Source organism: Cajanus cajan, chromosome 2 (genome assembly GCF_000230855.2).
Source record: "Cajanus cajan strain Asha chromosome 2, NIPB_CcT2T_4, whole genome shotgun sequence".
In the NCBI taxonomy this organism is placed as follows: domain Eukaryota; kingdom Viridiplantae; phylum Streptophyta; class Magnoliopsida; order Fabales; family Fabaceae; genus Cajanus; species Cajanus cajan.
Window position 1 is genome coordinate 57,160,878 of NC_138518.1, and position 26,087 is coordinate 57,186,964.

The window sequence follows — 26,087 nt, forward strand, 5'->3', positions numbered from 1 at the left end:
TAGATCAATCCTAGTCAAAACATGTCTCATTCCTTTAATTAATCAAAAACATTTAAACATAATCCCTAAAATACTTCTCGTATAGTATAATTAATATAATATTGAAAAAATCCTTCTTTACATTAAATTAAATTAAAACATATTTTAATATTTTTAGAAACTTGAGATTGTTACATGAAGTAATTTAAGGATGGATAACCGACATGGAAGATTCCCAAGAAAGTTTGCGAATGAAGACAACACACATAATAGTTTTGTATTAGTTGGTAGGAATATTTTTTTAAAAAAAAATTGTCTTAAAAGTTATTGCATGTATAGAAAAAGGTAACCCTTGGAGGGTTGTTATCGGTGATGGATTATGACAATGAAGAGTTGAGTGAAATATTATAACAAAAAATGTTATAAAATGTAATGATTGAGACATCAAATTTGAATGATTTTATACATATAAATTCGATAGTCCCAAAAACACATGTCTTAATGATATTTCTCTATTTTTTTCTGGATTCAAATTCTCTAACTTTGAGAAATGAAAGTTACGGCAACTTAATGCATTTAAACCATTAGATTTATAAAAATAAATCAGATTGTGACACGTGTACGATATATATTTTGATTTAAATGTACACGTGTCACAATCTGATTTATTATTACAAATTCAATGGTTTAAATGTATTAAGTTACCATAACTTTTCCTCCATAAAGTTAGAGGATCCATTTCCTTCTTTTCTCTCTTTACCCTCCCCACGTACCCAATCACACTCATTTTTACACTTGTCAACACATTTAGTCAAACAAAAACACATGATGACACATCTTTTTTTTTTTTTGAAGGGAACAAAACTAATTCATTTCTTTCATAATAAGAGAAGTAATACATGGTGGAATAAAATCAAAAGTGTGGGGACTAGCGTATGATCTTGCTGCCCTTGCTAGGGAATGAGCAACATGATTTGCTTGTCTCCTAATAAACCTAACCGAGAGGTTTTTATGAGAGGCTAAGATAGATCGTCCTTTTTGGATCAGAAGATCATATTCAGATAAGAGTTGATTAGATCCATGTAGGTCATCAACCACTGTTTTACAGTCAAGTTCAATTTGGACGTTCTCATAAGAAGAGTTTGTGAGCCAAGACATAGCCTCAATACAAGCTATAGCTTCTGCTTCATGTGGAGGTGAGAGTCCATGATACCATCCCGTGGTTGCTGCTTTGAACCTTCCATGGTTATCTCGAAGGCAAAAAGTGAAGCTATAACTATTTGTGTCTTTGAAAATTGCAGCATCAGTGTTGCACTTCATGAAACCTGGTTGTGGCTTGACCCAGTAGTTAGGTTCAGCAACCCGTGGTGATGGGGCTAGGTTAGTTGTTCTTGCGGCTAACCATTCTTCCAGACGTTGTCTTGCGAGGAAAATGGATACTCCTATAGGGCTGGAAACATCATTCCAGAGCTTATCATTTCTTCTACGCCAGATGCACCATAGTAGTGCTAATAGTTCTGTTGCTTCCTTTGTATCCAAATGATTTAGGAGCTGAAAAACGGTGTCTGTGGTGCCTTCACCCTGCTCTACAATATTTTTTATCTTATCCCACATACCCGAAGATGTCCATATGTCTTTTGCAGCTGCACATGTGAAGAATACGTGCCACTCATTCTCTAGTTCTGAGTTGCACGAGACACAAAGCGTGGTGCATGGCACATGCTTACGTTGCAAATTTATTCTTGTAGGTAAACATCCACGTAGTAAGCGCCATAGAAAGATCTTCATCGTATGAGGGGCTTTCATGTTCCATAATAACTTCTAGTTGCCTGGAGTTCTTAGGTCGACGTTTGAGATGGTGTGCTCCGTAAGGTGATAGTAGGCTGATTTCACTGTATATATGCCTTTCCTATTTAGTGTCCAAGTGACCATGTCTGGCTTGTTTAGGTGAAGGAGGGGCATAGTTTGAATGGCTTGAAGGTCTTGCTGGTGAAAGAGAGCAGATAAAGTTGGCAGATCCCAGCGTCCAGTGGAGAAATCAATAAGGTCTTTTACCATGAGGGATTCACTCCTTGGGGGTGTGTGTGAGGAGATGTAAGGATTTCCTAACCGGCGCAACCATGGATCTTTCCAAACATTAATGCGAGTACCATTCCCAACACACCAACGGATTCCTTTCTTGACTATTACCTGTGAAGCAAAGATGCTACGCCATATGTAGCTTGGGTTGTGGCCTAAACGGGCCCCCAAAAAATCCCCTTGAGGGAAGTATCTGGATTTGAAGACTCTTGTGAAGATAGCATCGGGGTTGGTTAAGAGTTTCCAACCCTGCTTCCCTAGCATAGCTAGATTAAAATGATGACACATCTTTAAAACCATTTTAAGTTATTTAAACAATTTAATATCTTTATAGTTTGTTTTCTTATTATTTACCAATGCAATATTGCACTTGTTGTCTTATTAATTTTTTTTTTCCAGCCAACTCATAAATATTCCATAAAAAATAAAATAATTATCTCTGTCCTTTTTATTTAATAATAGAAAAAATTTAAATATTCATATTTGAATGCAATTAATTTTTTCCTGATAAATTGAGTTTTGAATGTATAACTAATATTTCAAAAGTCAATTTTTATAATACATTGTTTTTTTAATGAAATTAATATTTTCCTAATTAGTTAAGTTTTGAATATATAATTAATATTTCTGACGTCATTTCTTAAAATATATTTTATTTGAATGAAATTAATATTTCCCTAATAAATTTTTCTTATTTCTTTAATTTTTTTCTAAATATTGATAGATGATACATTGTAAATACCTCTATAATACAAAAATGTATAAAACAAAAAAGACAATAAGGCTCTTTAGTTGTTGGTGTTGGCCACTTCACATATGCATAATGTGGTTGGTGTGGTGCCTATAAAAGCCAAAAGGGTGTGAGGTGAGAGTTCAAAAAGTTTTCTTCTATGCAATGTGTTAAGTTGAATCAAGTACCTCAAAATCTACATAATCTCTAGTGCCTTTCCAATGATCCTAGCCACACAACCATTTCTACGACACCCTTGTCAAGATCCCCTCTCACCTTTTTGCAGCAAATACTTCGATTCAAACTCCAACACAATCCTTAATATTCTTGGTATGCGATCAAAATCGCTTTATTATGAGAATTGTTGTAATTTTGACTATATAGGTTTTTGGTGTATTAATTTCAAAAGGGTACATCTTTTATATATTTTTTTTATTATTAGTTTGTTAGATTCTAATCGAGATTGGAAAACAAAGTTTGATTTCGCTTATCATTTTTGGTCGAGGTTGTGGTTCAATTTGTTGTTAGTTTTAATTTAATTGCACTCTTAAAATGTATATTTTGGAATGCTGTTTTAATCAAGCGTATCTGAAAATTTGGTAAATCGAAACCAAAATGGAATATTGTTTAATTTATTTATTCATGTTGATATTATTTGAAGGTATTGCAATGAATATCAAGTAGCAATTTCAAAGTTTCAACCAATCGAAATTGAAATCCCCTTCAACCAAATTTGATAAAATAGAAACTCAACTTCGCGAATATGGCTATAACAACACAATGTTGGAACAAGATCACCTTAAAAGATCAAATCCAACGTATTGAGGAACAATTTCAGTGCCTTGATGGTAACATTAAACATTTCAAGTAAACCCTTTTGCGTCTTGAAGGTCACAATCAACCTTATGAGAAAAAAATTAAACAATTTGATATGAATCTAGAATATTTGATTGACACTCATCGATAAACGACCATACCTAGTTCTTCAGCTAGTTTGAGTGTGATTGTTGATTATGCATGTCAATTGAACTTTGTGAGAAACTATTTTGGTGCATTGATAGGGAGATAAAAGGTTTGGCTATTGAGTTTCGTATGATGAACAAGTTGGACATGTTTCCACCACAAGGAGCTTTATGAGGATGACAAATTGGACATGTTTCCTTATTTTATTAGTTTGACTCCGTTACTCATTTTAACTTTTAATAAAATAATAAATTTAGTAGCTATTTTCCTAAGCTAGTGTGTTTGAAAAACTTTTATATATAACATATTTCTGTTTGTTTATATATGTGTGGTATTTATTATTTATTTATTTATAATTTAAAGAAGTGTGTTTAAGTTATAATTTATAATTGAATTAAAATAATTATAAATACCATTTTAAGTATTAAAGTACAAATTTGCACCGTTTGAAAAAAAAATGTATGAGTTATTGTATTAATCTATAATATGGAGGCCTATCAAATATAAGTGAAGAGCCAAAAACAAAGTTTGAAGATTTAAATATGGTATAAAAACAAATGAGTAAATTAAATTATTTGCATTGAAATGGCTACAACGAATAACTATATTATCCAAACTATCATCTAACCTTGAAGATACAAATAAATACATGGAAGGAGGTTGAATGTGTGTAAAGTTTTTAAATTTTTTCTGGTAGAAAATAAAAAATAGTTTGCAAGCAGACTTTTGTCTAACAAAAGTGTAGAAAGTGAAAAAATGAAAATAATATTTTAAATTTATATATTGATTCACTCACATGTTATCTTTGAACTATAAATATCATACTAAATTAGAAGTTTTTACAACATAAATGTTATTATTTTCATTTTTAGTTTAAAGATGCAACTAATTATTATAAGTATTATTTTGTTGGCCTATTCAAACTTATTAGGTAAGTAAAGTTTTTAGTGTTCCAAAATAACTCTCATTAGGATGGTATGTAAGTTAAGTACACTTAGAAAAAATATTTGTTAAGATAAGAATGTTTCAAACTTAAACTTTTTTCATGATTGTCTATTGGACGAAGGTTATAAGACTTGAAGAAATATTGTCAAAATTTAGAAACAATAAAAACAAAGTTTGTATAAACAATATTCATAGAATTCTCTTATTTTCTTCGAGTCTTCTTATATATATAGACTTTATAAAGATATCTATTAAGGTGAGAGTCTTGCAATAATTTCTTTATTGAATATGATATTATCTTCAAGTTTTAAGATTTTCATAAATATTTTGACATGATAAAAAAATGAAATAGAATAATCTCAACTAAACACACTTTTATAGATACTTTCAAATTGCTTTTGTAAGTATTAGATAAAGAGATTGACTTACAATTTATCAAATAGAAAAATATTTGTTATAAAAACAATTTGTGTGCATTGTTCTTATATTGACGTAGAATTTTGAATGACTAATTTTGAATTCTTTTACTTTCAAAACTAAAGTCCTAGTGACATGCATTTTCTCACACAAAACTAGTGTTTTTACCCCATACATACATTTAACTCTAATCTTTTACCTTCATCTTTCTTTCTTTTTCTATCCCGTAGCATCCCTTACCCAAAAGATCATGCAAAATCCATAAAACACGAAGTTTAACACATCAATTGCAACAAGTTCATTTAGTATTTTGAAGTTGCAAGCATGCCACGTGTCTCCTTAAAAAAAAAATATAAAAATAAAAAGTAAAAATACGGTTTCAACTTTCAAACGCGAAACTTAACTTCTTAGTTCTTACAGTGGCGAGAGGTGCGTGCGGTGTGTTGTCTTTAAAAGGACAAAAAGAAAAACCAGAGACCAAACTTCAACAGAGAGAGTAGTGAGCCGGAAGCAGAAACAAAACAACTAACTCGCGAAATGTCGAATTTGCCCCAATCGCTGTCCATGGGCGCGGCCTTTGGCGGCGGAGTTCCGCCGCCGACCTCGAGCGGCGCCGGAGCACAGGGTTCCGGCGCCACTAAGGATCGCAAGATGGCTTCGGCGGAGCAACTCGTCCTCGAGCTCAGCAACCCTGAACTCCGAGAAAACGCGCTCCTCGAACTCTCCAAGGTAAACCCTAATAACCATTTCCACTTCCTCTTTCAAGTTTCTGCTTCAAATTTGCTGCATTTTAATTGTTGTCACGGTGAATTGAAGATTGAAGATCGGAATATGCGTTTTTGTTTTTCTGAGTGTGTAGTTTGGGGTTTGTTTGTTTTATTTATTAATTTAATTTAATTGTTTGTTTGTTGTGTTAATATAAATTGAAACTTTTTGTTTTTGATCTTGGTGTGTTAGTTAACAGTTGAGAATGAGATATGATGTTCATGGAGTGTTTACTGTTTTAAGGTTTGCTTTGGATGTTTTTTTCCCCCTTTTAATTGATGTGTAGCTGTCGTGTGTTTATTGAAGCTTTTTTCCCCTTGTTTGTTGTTTCACTCTGTGTTTTTCTTGTCACTTCGTGTTTTTGTTTGGGAAAAAAGGTAGAAAGGGGGTGTGACCGGTTTGTATGTGTTGAACTGGTGAGAGTTAGTTTCATGGATTTGGCGTGCTTTATTTAGTTACTTTTTGTCGAGTTCAGCGGCATGAAGGAGATATAGTTACTGAATGCGGTGGGTATTCACTTATTTAACTTTGAATTTGTTTTCTTAAAAGTAAGCAGAATTGAGAATACGAAACTCAATTCCTTCTTACACGTGGGTAGGGGGTGTTAGATGGTTGTGCTTTTCTAATCTCGAATATGATGTGGATTGCTGAAGTTAGGAAACCTACTTGAGAAAATTGAATGAAAGACAATGGTTGAAAATGACCGGTGTTGTTAGGACTGGATTGAGGAATTGATCCTTTTGCCAGTCTGGTCACACTTTCTAAACAAAAAGTGGAAATCTGTCATCCCGTTTGTCCGGGATTCAGCTGTCTCTTCTTAGCTAGGTACTTCATCTTGCTTCTCAGCTTTTAATTGGAAAACTGTAGGGTTGGAAGAATGGGGAGTGATTACTTTACCTGGAACAATGTGAGCTATTTTTCTCTTTTAGGGGGAGGAAGGGGGGGGGGGACACTTTAGATCTTTGTGCTTTCTGCGCTCTAGCCTTGGCTTAAGTATAGAATTAAAATAAGGAGGAAGATGAATAGTTTTTTTTCCTTTTACTGTTTTGGTGGAACACTCGGGTGCAAACTTCAGGGTAAGGGAGGGTATTGTTGTCTGGTTGAGTGATAGGGGCTCCTTCTTGTTGCAGTATTAGGATGAGTTACAGGGCAAAAGACAAACTTAAAGGTAAAAAGAAACCTAATAATATAAAACGTAGTAGGTGTTTATTTGAAATGAAGCCATACGTTGACTTGCTCAGCCTTAGTAATATTCAAGTCGTATCAGGTAATTTTTGTGAAAATAAATTAATGGATGCCTTTTGGATATGTACTGGAATGTATTGAATGCATATCCATATCAGATACTCGCTAAAATGACTTCTTTGTCATAATTTATAGACCAGTAGTCATATATGTACATAATTCTTGGGACTCAATTGGTAGCTAGTATAATGAAGATTGGATTGGATAAGCTGTCCTTTTTTATTTTAAGCAACTCTTGATGAGGAGCAAAGACTGTGGTGGCAACCTGCAAATAATCCAACACCCAAGTCACTACGCATTTCAACAAAGTGACAGTAAGATAAGCAAAGAGTGTGAAAATACCCAAGTCTATGCATTTCAACAGAGTGGCAGTAAAATAAGCAAAGAGCGTGAAAATACCAAGTCAGTATGCATTTCAACAGAGGGCTGTAAAATACGCAAAGAGCGTGAAAATACTTGAGGGTGATACCGGAGCTATTGAGTGATGTAAAACGTGAAGAGCAAGGTTATCGATAACGGATAACGGTCTATGACAGTGAGCTGAAAATCTTTTATAAACATATGGTGAACAAAAATAAATTAAAAACAATAGAATATCAACTTAAATAGTTAAATATCATAACAACAATACCATAATTCATTAAGTCTCAAACATAATTGATTAAAACACAACAATAATGCTAAAAATGACAATGTTTCCATCCTATGTCTGTCCTCTTAATATAGTTTGAGGATGTTTGACTTTGGTTTGGGTTGCTAGACATTGTCCTAAAAATAAGAATAGGAACAATACCAAAATAGGAACAGAATGTTAGAACTAAAAATAAATTCACAAACGCACTCACAAATGAAGAATGGTTGAAGGAAGAAGTAGAAAAAAAAAGAGAATGAAAAAATATGCATCAACAGACACAAATGAAGAATAGATGAATGAAGAAGTAGAATAAAAAATAAAAAAAAAAAACTTGCTACGTTTCTCCAATATGTTCGCTGGAGTTGCTTGTCGAAATGTTGGGCCACTGTGGTTTAGTTTTTTAGGTTGTCGGCCGCAAAGGTAACCAAAGAGCAGTGATCAGAGTTGAACGAAGGTGACCAGAGAGGTTTACAAACCTAGGGTAGATTCCGTGTGACCTCCTCTTCAAATGCGAAACTTTTCGACTATGAGGGAGAAGTGAGACGAGCCAAAAGACATAAGGGCTCCATTTGGGCCTAGGTTGAAGCCCAAAAATATGTTTTTTTAAAAAAAAAAACCGTCATGACCGCCATTTAACTTGTTGGGTTGTGTGGGTTGAGTTATGTGGATTAGCGGGTTGAAAAATAGGATCTAATCCTATTTTTAAGCATTTTGAATTTTTTCTTGTAATTTCATATTTCATGTAACCATTTGCCACATTAGTGTCAACAAAATCATTAGATTTTTAATGGTGGAACTAAAATTGCACACAATTTCAATACTTGAGGATCAAAATAGCTTAAAACTCAGAGACAAAATCACATAGTTACAATATTAAGAGACCAAAAATATATTTAAGTTTGAATTTTAACTTCATGTTTCTTTCTTTGTCCCTATAGTAACATCCCTTACACAAAACATCACCTAGAATCAATTTAATCACGTTAATCACATCAATAACACATCAATCGTGACAAATGCATTTAGTATTTTAGGTGCATGCCCGCAACGTGTCCCCTCCAAAATAATGAGAAGTAAAAATAACGCATTTAGTATTTTAGGTGCATGCTCGCAACGTGTCCCCTCCAAAATAAAAAGAAAGGTTTCAAATGCGAAACTTATCTTTTTTTAGTGGCTTGCGGTGTACGCGGTGTATTGTCTTTAAAAGGAGAAAGAAAGAGAAGAGACCAAACTCAAACAGCGAGTAGTGAGTTAGAAGTAGAAACAAAACAACTTGATTGTGAAATGTCGGATTTGCTCCAATCGCTATCGATGCGTGCGGTCTTTGGCAACAAAGCTTTGCCATCGGCGTCAAGCGGTGCCCAAGCACAGGGTTCTGGCACCACCAAGGATCGCAAGATGCCTTTGGCAGAGCCACTTGTCCTCAAGCTTAGTGACACTGATCTTCGTGAAGATGCGCTTCTTGAACTCTCAAAGGTAAACCCTTATAACCATTTCCACTTCCTCTCTCTAGTATCTGCTTCATATTTTCTGCATTTGAATTGTTGTAACGGTTTATTGAAGATCAGAAGATCCGTTTTTGTTTTCCTGAGTGTATAATATGGTTTTTTTTTAATAACTTTTTTACTGAATTGTTTGTTTGTGTGAATAATTGAAACTGTTTTCTGATTTTTGTGTGTTAATCAGCGGTTGAGAATGAGATATGATGTGCATGGAATGGAGTGTTTACTGTTATGAGGTTTGCTATGGTTTTTTTTTTTTTTTTGTGTGTAATTGATGTGTAGTGGTCGGTGTTTATTGAAGCTTTTTTTCCCCTTGTTTGTTGTTTCTTTCTCTGCTTTCAACTGTGTTTGAAAGAGGCGTGATCAGTTTGTATGTGTTTAACTGGTGGTGGTGAGAATTTAGTGTTTTATTGTTTCCTTTTTGTTGAATTCAGCAGCATGAAGGAGATGTTATTGAATGTGCTTGGGATTCACTTATTTAGCTTTGAATTTATTTTCTAAAAGCATGCGAAATTTTTAGCATACGAAATTCAATTCATTTTCACACGTAGGTGGGGTGTTAGATTGCTGTTATTTTTTAATCTGGAATATGATGTGGATTGGTGAAGTTAGGAAACTTACTTGAGAAAATTGAATGAAAGACAATTGTTGAAAATGAGTGGTATTGTAAGGACTGGATTGAGGAATTGATCCTTTTTCCAGTCTGGTCCCACGTCTAGACAAAAAGTGAAAAAACTGGTCACCCCATTAGACCGGGATTCAACTGTTACCAGCCACTTCTTTGCTAGGTACTTCATCCTGCTTCAAAGCTTTTAATTGAAAAACTGTCGGGTCGGAAAAATGAGAAGGATTACTTTACCTGGAGCAATCTTTTTTTATTTATTTATTTTTTGTGAGGGGGGGGGGGGGGGTGTTGGTTTGGAGCTTTGTGTTTTCAGCACTCTAGCCTTCTAGCATAAATATAGAAGAAAATAAGGGAGGAGGGAGATGAATAGTTGTTTCATTTTACTGTTTTGGTGGAACATTGGGGGTGCAAGCATCAGGGTAAGGAAGGGGATTGTTGTCTGGTGGAGTGATAGGGGCTCGTTCTTGTTGCCAGATTTGGATTAACTTACACGGTAAAAGACTAAAAGGTAAAGGTAGAAAGAAAGTTGTTAATTATAAAATATAGTATGTATTTATTTGAAATGAAGCCATATGTTGAGTTGCTCAGCCTCAGTCATATTGGAGCCTTATCAGGTATTTTTTTTGAAAATAAATCAATAGATGCTTTTTGGATATTTATTGGAATGTATTGAATGCATATCAATATCAGATATATGTTAGACACCAATGCTTTCTGCATGTTTGGAATATTTGGGCTTCATAGAAAATGACTTCTTTGTCATAATTTATGGACCAGTAGCCATATATGTACATAATTTCAGTTGGTCAAATCTCAAAACCTTGGGACTCTTTGGTGGCTAGTACAATGAAGATAGGATAGGATAAGCTATCCTATTTTATTTTAGTCTATTGTTTGGTGAGCTAATAGGATATGACAAGTTTATTCTATCGAGGACATAGTTGAAATTATCATGTGATATGGCTGGGGTTAGAAAGAATTAGGACAGGATAAACAGATATTCCCCCTCCTTCTCAACCTAAACACCTTTTTTCTGAATCACAAACAAGTACTACTAAGCTTTAGCTAACCACCAAGTGGATAGTGGTGTTTGATCTAAAATCTTCAGCATGCTACTGGCTTCCTACCTGGTAGTCTTGGAGTTCCTTTCCCTATCTACCATTTTAATCATAAATAAAACTCAACTCCTTTCCCAGCAGTGGCACTATGTTCAAAGACAGGCATCATAGACTAGGGGTATAAGCGGGTAGAAGCTGACTGACTTTACTAAATCCAACCAATATGGAAAAAAATAAATCACTCATTGGAGGTCAAACCTTATCTACGATATGTCTTGGGTTAGAGAATTTTTAAATTTATTATATATATTTTAAAGTAATAAATAAATAAATAAAATAACTTTAAACTAGTAATAAATAAAACAATTTATGATAATAATAAATAATGGTACTCTAAATAGTTTTCATTTATTACTTTTAAATGAAATTATTATTTAAAATATTAGCTTCCACTCTATTTTCCTTTTATTTCTCTTTTATCAAGCAACTTTTATTTTTACTCTATTTCTTACCTATTTCGCTAATAAAACTCAGTATAATTAAAACTGATTTTTAAGATTAAGATTTGTTAGAACTTAATATAAAATCAAATTAAAGATTAAATTTGAATTTAAATAAATTCAAATTTATTCTTACCTTTAAATTAAAATTGAATTTATTATCTTTAAATTCAAATTTAATCTTTAATGATTTTATACGACATACTCATAGCAAATAATTTAAATTTAAATATAATAGTAATTACTATTATTTAAATTTAAATTAAATGGTAATAACACACTATAATAACTATAATATAAAATAATTGTAAAATCTTAAAGTATCAATCTCACCCTCATAAATTTATGTAATGAGGGAAGACAGAAATATAAAAAGTGAGTTAATTGAGAGAGTGGAGAGAGAATGTGACTCGGTCTTCAGAATGAGTTCCTAAAATAAATATATACATGCATACACACACACCACACACATATATATATATATATATATTTATGTGTGTATTATTTTTCTTTTAAAAAATAATTCCTCATCCTTGTATCTTTATTGTATTGTATCATGTATGTGGGCTTCTCAGCTTTGAGATATTATTCCTTAAGTTCGTAAATCATGCTTTCATTGAATTTTTTTATTTCTTTCTATATGTTTCTAGTTTTTGTTGTTGATATAGGCTATTACTTTTTGTTATATTCTGCACTTATTTTAGTATAGCTGTCATACTTCCACAATAGACAACAATATCATCCTCCTTCATTTTAGGGCTGATTTTTGGTTTGGCACCATCCACCATTAATAACATTTGTGGTCACTTATTTTCTTACTCTATTCAAATTTCAGTTGTTAACTTCTAGGCACATAGTTTTCAGTACTTTGTAAAATGTCAGTTTTCATTATGAGAGTTCTTAGAATGTGGGTTATAGGCTTAACTCAACTATACAAAATCGGCTTTCATACTTCCACAATAGACTACAATGTCATCCTCCTTGATTTTAGGGCTGATTTTTGGTTTGCCACCATCCACCATTAATAACATTTGTGGTCACTTATTTTCTTACTCTTCAAATTTCAGTTGTTAATTTTTTGGCATAGTTTTCAGTACTTTGAAAAATGTTGGCATTGCGAGAGTTCTTAGAATGGGGGTTATGAGCATAACTTAACCGTACAAAATTGGTTTATAACGTGAAGGTTGCTCTTCACTTATAACTCTTTAATGCTTTACTTCTAATCGATGTAAGACTTGAGTTTTTTATCCAATACACCCCTTAAATTCAACATTATTGGGTTTGATACGTGAATAAATGGTAGGTGGCCATTTTTATTGATTTAGGATAGGCGGGACTTGAGTTTTTTTAATACACTCTCTCACGTCTAACACTATTGGGTTTGGTACATGGATCAATGATTGGTGATTCTTTTAGAGTAGATTCTAGATAGCTCTATACCATCTTAGAATGTGGGTTGTGAGCACTCAATTGTACAAAACCAAAACCGATTTATAAAGAAGGGTTGCCCCTTCACATATATACTCTTTAATTGCATTATATTTAGTCGATGTGGGATTTGAATTTATACTAATACACCCTCTCACGCCTAACATTATTGTGCTTAGTATGTAGATAAATGGTAGGTGACCTTTTTTAATGATCTAGGATAGATGGGACTTGGGTCTTTCCCAACAAGAGTTATTTACAAGATGTAGAATTTTAATGCCTTTATTTGATAAAGGAAAAATAGAAATTCTTTTTCTTATCAGGTCAAAGATGCTAATACGGTATTGGGTATTCATTATCCAGAAATAAAAAATTTGCAATCGGGGTCAGCTACTACTTAAGTGCTCTTTGTATCCCCCAAATGTTCTGTTTTATTTCTCATATTGGGAGTTTAGAGAAAAATGCTGTGCACAATAACAACCACCAACAAGGCTTTTCCCACTTGGTGAGGTCTGCTATATGAATCAAATGATGTCATGTTGTTGTATTGTTAATCATGTCATAGATTAATACACACTAACAATATTTAGAAGTTATGATGTTATTTATCAGAAGAACACATATTAGAATAGAGCACAAAGGGTTCCTAGTTCAGATTTGGAAGAAATATATTGAACCAATGGGTTACTAGTTCATGCTGGGTTGAACTTGGGTTCATGATGGCTTTGATCAAGTAGCAGACGTTGGTTTCACTGTGTCTTTGATTGAATTGTGAAAGCTAGGTTCTACATAGCTTGATGATGGGTAAGCTGGGTAACCAATGGGTTGTGCTGAAACTAGGTTCAAGAGGGATTTGAGTTCTTTCTCATGCCTTTCTTTCTTTGAGGCAAACCGCGATTTTGACTACCATGGTTGCAGCTAGACTCATGATTTTGTGCGAGTTTCATCAAATCCACTTGAGTCCACCAAGTCTATTATAAAATGAGTTTCCAAGTTAGTTAACTTGCGAGTTTGCAGCTTCCCATTTTACTTCAGTTATTTGTTTTCTCTATGCTTTTTACAAGCTCTTTTCTAGTCTTGGCTTTTAATTATTGCAATTGTATTGTGATTTGGCTTGTTTTCTCTTGTAAAAATGTTTGGTATTGCTGATGCACTCAGGCATGTTATCAATATATAATAATAATTATATATATTTTTTTTTGTATTTTAGAAGAGGGAGCTGTTTCAAGATCTTGCACCATTGTTGTGGAATTCTTTTGGTACCATTGCTGCACTTTTGCAGGTATGCTATTTTTTTTTTTCATTTGATTGTCTCATCCTTTTGATTTGAAATGCTATTGTTATCTGACTTGAGTTACATATTCCTTGCCTGTATTGTTTAGCATACTTTGCTTTTAATCTTTGTTGTGAATTTTTACTTAGCAAGTCTATACAATTTTGAGCTTATACATTTCTCTTTTCTCCATATTGGTTTTATTACCTACCAATCCATTTTGATTTGTTGTATCTTTTGATAAGTTGATGTCTTTACTTGCTTCCAACTGTTTTCCTTTGTGAAACCAACTTCTATTTTTCTTTTTTCTTTTTCATAAAAAAATTATGGGAAGAAGTAAATTGTATTGTGATATAACTCAAAGCTTGTTTAAAATTGTTGACTCTAAAACTTCTCTTTTCTTGTATAGAAGTAAATTGTGTTGTGATATAACTCAAGACTTGTTTAAAAATGTTGACTCTACAGTTTGGTCATAGACTCAGCTAAGCCATTCATGCTTTTGGGAAGTAGTAAGCTTCTATAATCTCAGCATACTCTGCAAACTGCACTTTTACAGTGCATTTAGTTCAAAGGAGGGAAGAAGTCTCCTTGTTTGGTTGGTTCAAGAGAACAATAGGATAGGGAAAATATGGACAAATATACTGTTATACTCTTCTAAAATAATATTGGACGAGATTAAAGGTAAAATAAAATCTTAGGGAAATTTAGTTTCCATAGTCCAAAATTATAAATTGCTCTTCCTCTCTTCCATATCTCCCCAATATTGAAGGGTTTAGGGTTTAGGAAGGTAGGAAGTGCAGCCCCTTCATTTCCCCTCCCTCCAAATTTATGAACCAAAAGTAGGTAAAATCTAAAAGAATCCTCCCCTTTCCTTCATTTTCCCCCAACCATACCAAACACACTATTAGTTGTTCCTCATTTCATTTGAATTTTACGTTTTATAGTCTCTGGGTATGTGCATTGTGCTTTCATTTTCTCCAGATTTAATTTGTATTTATATTTTGTATTTGTATACATTAATGTCCTTATACAAACTTATATCTCATTTCATTCCTTATGTATTGACTTTTGTTTATTGTTTTCTAATAGTAAGTTTCCTCTCAATTGTCCTCCACCTACTAGGATTTCATTTTTTTTTTGTTTCAGGAAATAGTTTCAATATACCCTGTTCTTTCACCACCAAATCTTACTCCTGCACAATCAAATCGAGTGTGCAATGCTCTTGCTCTTCTTCAGGTCGGATGACTCTGTTCTACCAAGCTGTGTTCAGTATTTTAATGTCACATTCATTTTATTTGTCGGTGAATAAGTTCATTATAGGACTGTTATATTTTAGATCACTGAACTATGCAATTTGGGCTTTCAAATTATTTTTTAATAAATTATATATAGAAATGTAAAGGATGTTTGATAGTTTTGGCACACTAGACAAAATAAGGTAAGGAGTTTGAAAAATTGGGATAGCACCTAAAATGGTAGTCTTGCCTTAGGTAGGCAGAAAAAATAATAAGTGAAATCATTAAAAGGATTTTGAAGTTGATGGTTTATCTATAGACAATTAGACATGATTCACAATACAACATTGTCGTTGGCCAAAACCTGTTTTTTTGTGGTAAAAATGTCAAGGAGGCATAACCCATATAAAAAAAAAAATGCCAAACTTGTCAGAATAACCTTTTAAACCACATTCTGACTAGATTCCGTTGCTAATGTGCTCTGTAGTGGCCAAAAAAAGCTGTTAAGTGTACTTGAATCTGAATGATTTTCATGTTATTGAATTGATGGATACAATAAAATAAATAGGCATAATCAATCCCTAAAGTTTAGGGATTTAGATAAAACTGACTAAAGAAATTAAACTAGAAATTAGGAGAGGATAAACTAGTATATTAAACTATATCTTATAGAATTATCTTAACACTCCCCCTCAAGCTGGAGCATATATATCATATGCATCTAGCTTGTTACATATATATGTTATCCTAGGACTTTGTAAAGATTTAGTAAAGATATCTGCAAGTTGATCCTTGGAGCAAACTGAGGAAGTTTTGATGATACCGGAGATGATCTTTTCTCTGATGAAATGGCAGTCAACCTCTATATACTTTGTTCTCTCATGAAAAATTGGATTAGAGGAGAGGTATAAAGCTAGGGGTGTGCAAAAAATCTAAATTGATCCGAACCGATCCATATTGAAAAATCCGATCCATTTTGAAAAAAATCCAAACCGAACCACTTTATAAAACCGATTCAGTTATCCGATCCATTTTTACAAAGTGGATCGGTTCAGTTCGGTTTGGTTTTCTAAAAAACCCGACCCATATGTGAGTAAAAAAGTAGATAACTGCACCGCACCAAACCGATCCAATTTCAAAAAAACCGATCCAAATTTTAAAAAATCAAACCGATACACTTTATAAAAAATGGATCGGTTAACCGATCCACTTTTATAAAACGGTTCGGTTCGGTTTGGATCGGTTTTTTCAAAAAACCGATCCATGAACACCCCTATATAAAGCTGATTGGTTATCACAAACTAGTTCCATATGACCAACCTTGCAAAACTGCAATTCTTGAATTAAGAATTTTAGTCACAAGAGCTCACATGTGGTATGAGCCATAGCACGGTATTCTACTTCTGTACTTGATCGTGCAACAACACTTTGCTTTTTACTCTTCCATGAGACAAGATTACCACCCATGAAGACACAATAGCCTGATGTTGATCGTCTATCACTTGCATCACCTGCCCAATCTGCATCTGAATATCCAACAATGTCTATATGTCCTCTATCATTGTAAACAAGTCCTTTTCATGGAGATCTTTTGATGTATCTAAGGATTCAAACAACTGCAAGCCAATGACTCTCACAGGGAGAGTTAAGAAACTGACTTACAACACTCACAGGAAAAGATATATCAGGTCTGGTCATGGTGAGATAATTCAATTTTCCCATTAATCTCCGATATCTTCCTGGGTCAAGATAAGGCTCTCCCTGATTAGGCATAAGCTTCACATTGGGATCCATGGGAGTGTCAACTGGCTTACAATCTGTAAGTCCGGTCTCTTCTAGAATATCAAGGGCATATTTTCTCTGAGGACTTTGACTGAGCGACCTCAATACCAAGGAAATAACGTAGGGGACCTAAATCTTTAGTTTGAAAGTGTTTAAATAAATGTTGCTTCAAAGCCTTGATGCCCTCCTGATCATCACCTGTAATCACAATATCATCTACATAAACAACAAGATAGATAAATCTATGTGTCGATGAGCATCTAAAGAAGACAGAGTGGTCTGCCTCGCAGCGGATCATTCCAAATTCCTGTATAACTTTGCTAAACTGACCAAACCAAGCACGAGGTGATTGTTTGAGGCCATACAAGGACTTTTGTAATTTACATACAAGACCAGACCCTCCTTGAGCAACAAACCCGGGAGGTTGATCCATATAAATCTCCTCCTCCAAATCACCATGTAAGAAGGCATTTTTGATGTCTAATTGAAACAAAGGCCAATGCCTCATAGCAGCCATGGCTAGGAAGAGACGAACTGAGGCCATCTTCGCAACTGGAGAGAAAGTGTCGCTGTAATCCAAACCATATACTTGCGTGTATCCTTTAGCCACAAGACGAGCTTTCAATCTATCCACTTGTCCACCAGGGCCCACTTTAATATTAAATACCCACCGACAACCAACAACGGATTTTCGAGGTGGAGGTGGGACAAGTACCCAAGTGTGGTTGGAGTCTAAAGCTATCATCTCATCAATCATTGCTTGTCGCCATCCTGGATGGGTTAAGGCCTCCAGTACTGTCTTGGAATGGTAATAGAGGAAATAGCAGATACAAAAGCATAATAGGTAGGAGACAAATGATGATATGAAAGAAAGTTATAAATAGGATGAGGATTACAAGTAGAACGACTACCTTTAGAAAAGTAATGGGAAACTCAACTGAGGTAGGTGGGGCCAGAGTAGGTGAGGAGACTGAAGCAGGAGTAGAATCACATGGCTCAATTGTAGAATCATTAGGAGGAACAATAGTATGTGATCGACGCTCATAGGTTATCCCAAATCGGTGTAGAGGATTGTCAGACCCTGGTAGTGTGGGAGGATCTGGTGCCTCTAAAGTAGAAGGTGTGGTAGGAGGCACACTATGATCAAAATGAGGAATAGGCAATACCTGAGAGAGGAGATCTGAGTCAACCGGAGAGACATCTGTGACAATAAAATATGGTGTATCTTCAAAGAAAGTGACATCTGCACTGGTGTAAAATCGATGCGTAGCAGGAGAGTAACAACGGTACCCCTTTTGAACACGGGAGCATCCTAAGAACACACATTTGATGGCCCGAGCAGACAACTTATCACGTCCTGAGAAAAGATCATGGACAAAACAAGTACAACCAAAGATACGAGGATGAACAGAGTAAAGGGGATCCAATGGGTATAATAGGGAATGAGGTACTTGATCATTCAAGACAGACGATGGCATTCGATTTATTAGATACCCTGCAATGAGGACAGCATCGCCCCACAACTTTGGGGGTGCATTGGCATTCAATAAAAGAGTACGAGCAGTGTCCACAATATGTCTATGTTTTCGCTCAGCTACACCATTTTGTTGAGGTGTATGAGGGCAACTAGATTGATGTAGAATGCCATGAGAAGCCATAAATGATTTGAAGCAATCTGAAAAATATTCTTTAGCATTATCGCTTCGTAAAATCCGAATTACTTTGCCAAATTGAGTTTTGATCTCCGAATAGAAACTTAGGAAAATATTGAATAACTCAGAACGATTTTTCATCAAAAATATCCAACTACATCTAGAAAAATCATCAATAAAGGTGACGTAATACCTATGCCCCAAAAGAGAAGGAACACGACTAGGACCCCAAACATCAGAATGAATAACATCAAAAGGAGACATAGCTCTACTATTAACACTATTAGGAAAAGAAGCTCTAACATGTTTTCCTAATTGACACGACTCACACTCTAAAGACTCTAACCGTGAGAGATGAGGTACCATTTTCTTTAATTTATTCAAGCTTGGATGACCCAGGCGACGATGGATTAAACCAGGAGACTCAATAGATGCACATATGGTAGAGGTAGAAGGCTGAAGGTAGTAGAGACCATGTGATTCAGATCCAGCTCCAATCGTCTGTCCCGTACTCTGGTCCTGTATCAAGAAAGAATCAGAAGTGAAGGTTATGACACAGTTTAGTGACCGAGTCAACTTACTTATAGAAATCAAATTAAAGGGACATCCAGGAACTAGTAAAACAAATTTTAATGGTAGTGATGGAAGAGGTGATATTTGACCAATACCAGTGGCTTGGACTTTTGACCCATCTGCAAGAGTGATATGATGTGGAGTTTTAGGTGATGATAGGTTATGGAAAAGGGAGACATTACTAGTTAGGTGATCAGAAGCACCGGAGTCCAAAACCCAAGGTCCAATAGACGTAGAATGAGAGAGACAGACCGTAGAATTACCAGTATGAGCAACAGTGATGGAGGAAGGGGCCTGTTTAGTCGCCTTTAGTTGAAGATACTCTTTGTAATCATCGGCAGATAATGTGATTGGATAATTGCTCTTGGGTTCAATCTTGACTTCTAGAGCCGAAGTCGGAGATTGAGCGACTTTAGCTGTCTTGCTCGGAAAGCCATGCAAGGAATAACACTTGTCTCGTGTATGCCCATCTCTTTGGCAGTAGGTACAATGGATGTTTCCTCTACCCCCTTTACCACGAACACGACCTCGACCACGCTCTCGACTTCCACAGTCAGTTGATCTAGGGATAAAAGCAGGGGGTGTGCCATTCTTGGAAATCTCTGCCATGAAGAGAAAAAGGAGAAGAACAGCAAAAAAACATCTCCAAACAATCCCGAAAGACCTCCGAGACAGCAACCATACAGTCTCAAAATTCCGTGGCAGCACCCAAACAACCACGAAATTCCAAGTAGCAACCAAACGACCACCTACAATGTGACCCACTACCTAAAAAGGGTTAGAACAAGAAGAGGGAGGGCCAGCGAGTCCAACGGTGCAAACGGCGTCGCAAACGGAGGCCTGGAGGGCTGCGCGTGAACCCCACGCGCCGACGAGCTTTTCTGACAAAAATCGCGCGTGAGACGCCGGTCTGGAGGCGGCTCGCGACGGAAAGGCCGATCGGCGACCTCTGAACACTCAGGCGGCGTCAACTCTGACAACCGCTAACAAAATTCGAAAAAACCCTAGATGCCTTGGTGGCGGCTGGGTTAGGGTTTCCAAACCAGGACCAGAATGCTCTGATACCAACTTGAATCTGAATGATTTTCATGTTATTGAATTGATGGATACAATAAAATAAATAGGCATAATCAATCCTTAAAGTTTAGGGATTTAGATAAAACTGATTAAGGAAACTAAACTAGAAATTAGGAGAGGATAAACTAGTATATCTAAACTATATCTTATAGAATTATCTTAACAAGTGTGAACCATTTCCTAACAGATAGAGAATTCTTGTTGCATCTTACATGATGTTGACTTGTTAATCAGCCTTGGTCAATGTATACTATACACAAATACATGCAATTATATACACATAAAACACGCCGTAACTCTCAAAGTAAATATCAGCTTTCAAACATGCATTTATCTATTACATTTATACTGACTAATATCAAAAGGTCTTTAACAGAGTATATTATGCAAGACAGGTTATTTTGTTTTTGACAGGACAAAAGAACATTGATGACTACTGTTTTTTAAGTTTCTTAATTCTGAAAGTCAGTTGCTTAGAAAATTGGCAAGCCATGAATATTATACTTTCTGTGTGATCTTTTTGTCATATATATATATATATATATATATTTTTTTTTTTTTTATCCAAAATATGTTGTGAACTTGATTAACAAAAATTGATGCTGCTAAGTTTTTTTATCCCTTGTAATTTTTTTTTCAGTGTGTAGCATCTCACCCTGATACAAGGATGCTTTTCCTCAATGGTATTGTCACTTTCCTCATTCATCTGAAGGACTTTGAACTTTTTTCTGATTTTGTATTGATCACCTTTGTGTTTCATGGTCCGATAGTGGTTGAACTAGCTTATTCTTAAATTAATCATTTTCTATTTTCTCAAGTGCTTTAGAAGATGCCATCAACATTTCTTTTAATTTGTTTTCTTAGAATGTGGGTTTGGGCCAAATATAATTATTCAACGCTACAAAATTGACCTGTTAGGCAATGGTTACTCTCAGCTTATAAACATTATTTTGTGCATATCACCTATCAATGTGGGAGTTGAGTTTTTTCTAATATATCCTTCATGCCTAACACTGTTGGGCATTATGTGTGGATAATATGGTAGGAGGCTTGTTAATGGATATAGGATAATACCATCTTTGAATAGTTTGAGCCTAATTCAACATTAAAAAACTTGTAAGGTAAGAGTTGTTCTCCATTTATATATACTATTTTGGCTTTCTCACTAGTAGATGTGGGATTTAGGGTTTTCCCAATATGGTTGATGTCATCTGGATGAATTGGATAGTTTTTATACGATCAAGGTGAGCATTGTAGGGACAAAATACAAGTCAAGTTGATGAGCTAAATCATAGACTGCATAATATATGGGTTTGGGATTTAAGGGAGGTTGATTGAATTTTCAATATTTTTCTTTTGGGTATGCAAGAATTGTCAATATTAGCCTTTTAATTTGATTTCTCTTTATGATAAATTAACTGCATAAACATATGAGCAAATTCTCTTTTGCATTTTTAATTCCTTCTGCCACTGCAATATAATGCATATGTTGGAATTCCTGTTCGCTGATTGCTTTGGCTTAGTCTTTTTTTTTTTTTTTTTTTGATTGATATATAAGATGGTTTGAAGGATATTTATTCTGAATGACATAAGATGATCTTCTGAAATTCCAATAAATAGCTTCTATGAATAAAACCGAATTTTGTCATTGTCTTTCTCATGTTAGGACTTCCTGCAATGCTTGAAAATGGAGTTCCTTTCTCTCACCAACTATAGGTCATAAAACTTGACTTCCCATTTTAGCTGTTATAACTTCCCCATGTATTTTTTTTCCTCCAATATCTATACACTTCTAGGCTTTTTAGGTTAGAAGCATTTGGTTTATATGTTACCTTTTTTATATCGAATAATAAGGAAATTTCTTTGAGGTCACTATATCCATTGCAGTTCTTGCTCGTTGAAGGATAGTACATGAAGTGTTTGATATTTCATACAATTGTTGCACTTGCTTTTTCTCCTCTGCAGCTCATATACCTCTATATCTGTATCCATTCCTCAATACAACAAGCAAGTCAAGACCATTTGAGTACTTGAGGCTTACCAGTCTTGGTGTCATTGGTGCATTGGTGAAGGTATTTCTTCCTTGCTCATTCTGTTGGATATCTACAAGAAAAAACAAAGTTATACGGCAATATTAATGATGCAGAAATTATATTTTTAATCTTTAGAAGGTATCGTCACAAGAAAAAAAAAAAAACACTGTCGAAAAGATTTATGACCAAAATCCTTGACACAATTCTCTAAATCCAATTTGTTAGGATGAGTTCATCACTATTATCAAGGAACAAATTACAGTTCTCACTATTTATGTTACATTATCTTTGTTTTTGTTTTGGTAATCAATATTTTATAATCTTGTGTTTTTGTCAATTGTGACAATTTTTTTTCCGGCTGATTTTTATTCACTAGGTGGATGATACAGAAGTTATAAGTTTCCTTCTTTCAACAGAGATAATTCCTCTGTGCTTGCGCACCATGGAAATGGGCAGTGAACTATCCAAAACAGTTGAGTTTACCAATTTTTTATTCTTATTCTTTGGTAAACTTGTGCCATTACATCATTTGTCTGATAAATTGAATTTAGTTTCCATTTCTTCATATTTCTTTGACCACAATTTTCTGGTTTCTGTTTCATCTACATGTATATATGCATTTTTTTTTTCTAAGTACATATGTATGTGAAGCTATCTTGCACATTCCAATATGTTGATTAAGGAGATAGCATAAGATACATTGATGCAGGAACCCTTACTTGAGGAGACTGCCGATATCTAAGAGCCTTATTTTGCCTTTTGAATAGTTGGTTTCAATTTAAGGTTTTGGCTATTGTCATGGGAATGTTTGAATCCTGGCATGATTAGTTTTCTCAAGATGTATTTGGGCACTCGCATCTGTTCTGTACGAATTCAAATACAGTTGATCTTTAAGCCGGATATTTGACACAGGGTTCCCAGTTTGTGTTGTGGATGTCAAAGATATAAGCTGGATCTCCTGTTTTCTGTAGACGTTAAGCCACTTGATCTTTTTAAATTGTGACTGTTGATTTTTGATCATCTATATGTTCATAAAATAATAGTAAAATGGAGCAGGGTTCTCTAATGAAAACTCTCTCACCCCAGGTTGCAACATTCATTGTTCAAAAAATTCTGTTGGATGATGTGGGCTTGGACTATATTTGTACTACAGCTGAGCGATTTTTTGCGGTAGGTCGAGTTTTGGGGAATATGGTGGCAGCCCTTGCTGAGCAACCCTCATCTCGACTGTTGAAGCATATCATTCGATGCTATCTTCGCCTGTCAGATAATCCAAGGTCGGTTAAATTTGCAACTCCATGATTGTTCTTTCTTCTCCCCTTCTACCTAAATTGCCACTTGCCATGCCCTTTCTTTAAGATGTAAATGCAAATTCCACTCTAATTAAACTTTGATCTGGTTAAAACAGAGCTTGTGATGCATTAAGAAGCTGTCTGCCTGACATGTTAAGAGATGCTACTTTCAGCAGTTGCCTTCGTGTAAGTACTTCTAGTTCCCGTGATTTACAAATTTGATTTAATGAACAGAGTGAAGGCTAGATTAACTCATTGGTTGAAGAGATAAGTTGGCAAGTGATTGAAGTTCACTCTTTATAAAAAGACAACTTAAAATGTAGTTAAGTGTTTTTTGTGCAGATTATAGAAGCAAAACTCTAATTTCAGTTAGAGAATAACGTCAACAAAAGCACTTAAAAGCAGCTGCATTTAAGTTTGTCCTGTGCCAAAATTTTTTAATTTCAGCGCTAGAGATTTTCCATTCGCCCTCACCAGAATATACATGCTCTGTTTGTATACGTTATCTGGTCTTGGTTTTGTTTATTCAGGAAGACCCCACAACTAGGAGGTGGCTACAACAATTGCTTCACAATGTTGGAGTGAATCGGGTTCCTGCACTACAAGGTGGAGGAGGTTTCGATCATATGATTGTGAGCTGAGTATAAACTATAGATCTTGGTTCATTGTTGCTAACATCTCTCTGGGTCCCGGTTATATCCATATTTTATGAAGCTTGGTTGTTCAGAGGAAAAGGTTGTATGTAGTTGTTGGTGCATGGAAACCAAGTTAAATGACCTTTTTTAATTTTATTTTTATATTTTAATAATTTGTATGTATCCAAAAGATGGTTCTTCATAACCCTTGAGCCGTTGTGCGGTTAACCTTAGATTAAGACATGGGTTTTACTCCTTAATGGAGTAGGTACATTATAGTATCAAATATTTCAACTAGTTATAGGCATTCTGGAAAGTGGGTTTTACTCCTTAATGGTGGAGGTACATTATAGTATCAAATATTTCTACTAGTTATAGGCATTCCGGAAAGTTGGCTTTTTATAAGCGTGATCCATGTTTTTGTTTGGTTTTTTTTTATTGGTATTAAAAAGTTTAGGTGAGATGTTAACATACAATTTTTGGTATTAAAGTGTTTAGGTGAGATGTTTACATTCTGCACTACTTGGTTGTTCCTGCTCTACACTTGATTTCACTAATTTATATCCATTACCAATTTTTTTTTTTGGTATTAAAAAGTTTAGTGTCTTGTAATTAGAAACAAAATAATCAAAATAAGGCACTAATTTGTTTCTTATAAATAGAAACGGAGCCCAAAACCTAGTCATTAAACATGGATCACGCTCTCATAATGGAGGAATAAAATAAACTCTTAAAAGTATAACGAAACCGCATCCGTAAACGGAAGTTAGAAGTTAGTTCAATTTAGATTAAGATATGCTTTTTTGAGGATAAATTGAGGTTAAAATTTAGCTGTTTTTATTTGAATATTATTCAGTCTTTTATTTTTTAGACAAAATGGTAGAATGGGAGCGCATCTCAACATTATCGGAGCGACATCATTTCTATGTTGGGATTGTCAACAGGGTACTATTTGCTGAAACAAAATTATTCAATTAGCTTCCATATGTCAAGGGATTTCCTTGAAGGACGTACAAAAAGTGAAATTTTAGTGGCTTCGGGAGGAATTGAACTTGCATTTATGTAGAGATTCGGAGGAATTAGAACAATTTTGAATACTTAAACTATTTGTATCAACCGTGTTGACTGAATCATGATCAGATATGTCAATTTAATCTCAAATTTTAGTTTTAAAACATTAATTTAAAGTCTTAAAAATACATGATAAATTTTTAAGTAGGTGTCTTTTCTCTTTGAATTTCTCATGGTTTAACATACTTGGGAGACATTATGACCAAGACTATATACATAAAGTAAGAGATATATGCTTTACCCACGTATCATGACCACTACCACTACTAAGAATATCTCTTGAAGCATAAATTTAAAGAGTCTTTTACCTTTGAAGGATAGGAATAAACAAAAGGGCTATGGTGTAGGTGGTAGAGCAAATGCATTTATAACTAGAGAGGCAATTGGTTAATTAAAACTCAAATATTTACCATAGATTGAATCTGTCAACAACTCAAGCCCTTGTGCAAAATTTAATTCTTATTCACATAAATATATACTTGTGGGTATTTAATAAAATACATAGAATAAATACAAAAACATCTCATAGATGTTTTAATCACTAAAAATGACAGTTTCTATAAAACAATTGTTCATTTAAATTTTCAATTTTCA

The 26,087-nt window shown here is 34.4% G+C and overlaps 2 protein-coding genes across 2 annotated transcripts; one reads left to right on the plus strand and one right to left on the minus strand.

The window, feature by feature from the left end:
• Nucleotides 1–843: 843 nt before the first annotated feature.
• LOC109811261 (uncharacterized) lies at nt 844–1,785 on the minus strand. The gene has a single exon (XM_020374950.2). The coding sequence runs from the start codon at nt 1,783–1,785 to the stop codon at nt 844–846; it is 942 nt and encodes a 313-aa protein (XP_020230539.2).
• A 3,771-nt stretch (nt 1,786–5,556) lies between these two features.
• Nucleotides 5,557–24,827, plus strand: LOC109811269 (uncharacterized). Its single transcript, XM_020374958.3, has 9 exons — nt 5,557–5,842; nt 14,081–14,152; nt 15,290–15,379; nt 21,103–21,145; nt 22,428–22,534; nt 22,872–22,967; nt 23,582–23,772; nt 23,904–23,973; nt 24,318–24,827. The coding sequence occupies exons 1-9, from the start codon at nt 5,651–5,653 to the stop codon at nt 24,426–24,428; spliced, it is 972 nt and encodes a 323-aa protein (XP_020230547.1). The 5' UTR covers nt 5,557–5,650; the 3' UTR covers nt 24,429–24,827.
• The last annotated feature ends 1,260 nt before the right edge of the window (nt 24,828–26,087 follow it).

Excerpts from the sequence above, each read along its gene's own strand:
- LOC109811261 (XM_020374950.2), bottom strand. The coding sequence starts at position 1,785 with ATGAAAGCCCCTCATACGATGAAGATCTTTCTATGGCGCTTACTACGT.
- LOC109811269 (XM_020374958.3), top strand. The coding sequence starts at position 5,651 with ATGTCGAATTTGCCCCAATCGCTGTCCATGGGCGCGGCCTTTGGCGGC. Across the intron at positions 15,380-21,102 it reads ATGCTCTTGCTCTTCTTCAG|TGTGTAGCATCTCACCCTGA; the intron begins GTCGGATGACTC and ends TTTTTTTTTCAG. Across the intron at positions 21,146-22,427 it reads AAGGATGCTTTTCCTCAATG|CTCATATACCTCTATATCTG; the intron begins GTATTGTCACTT and ends TCTCCTCTGCAG.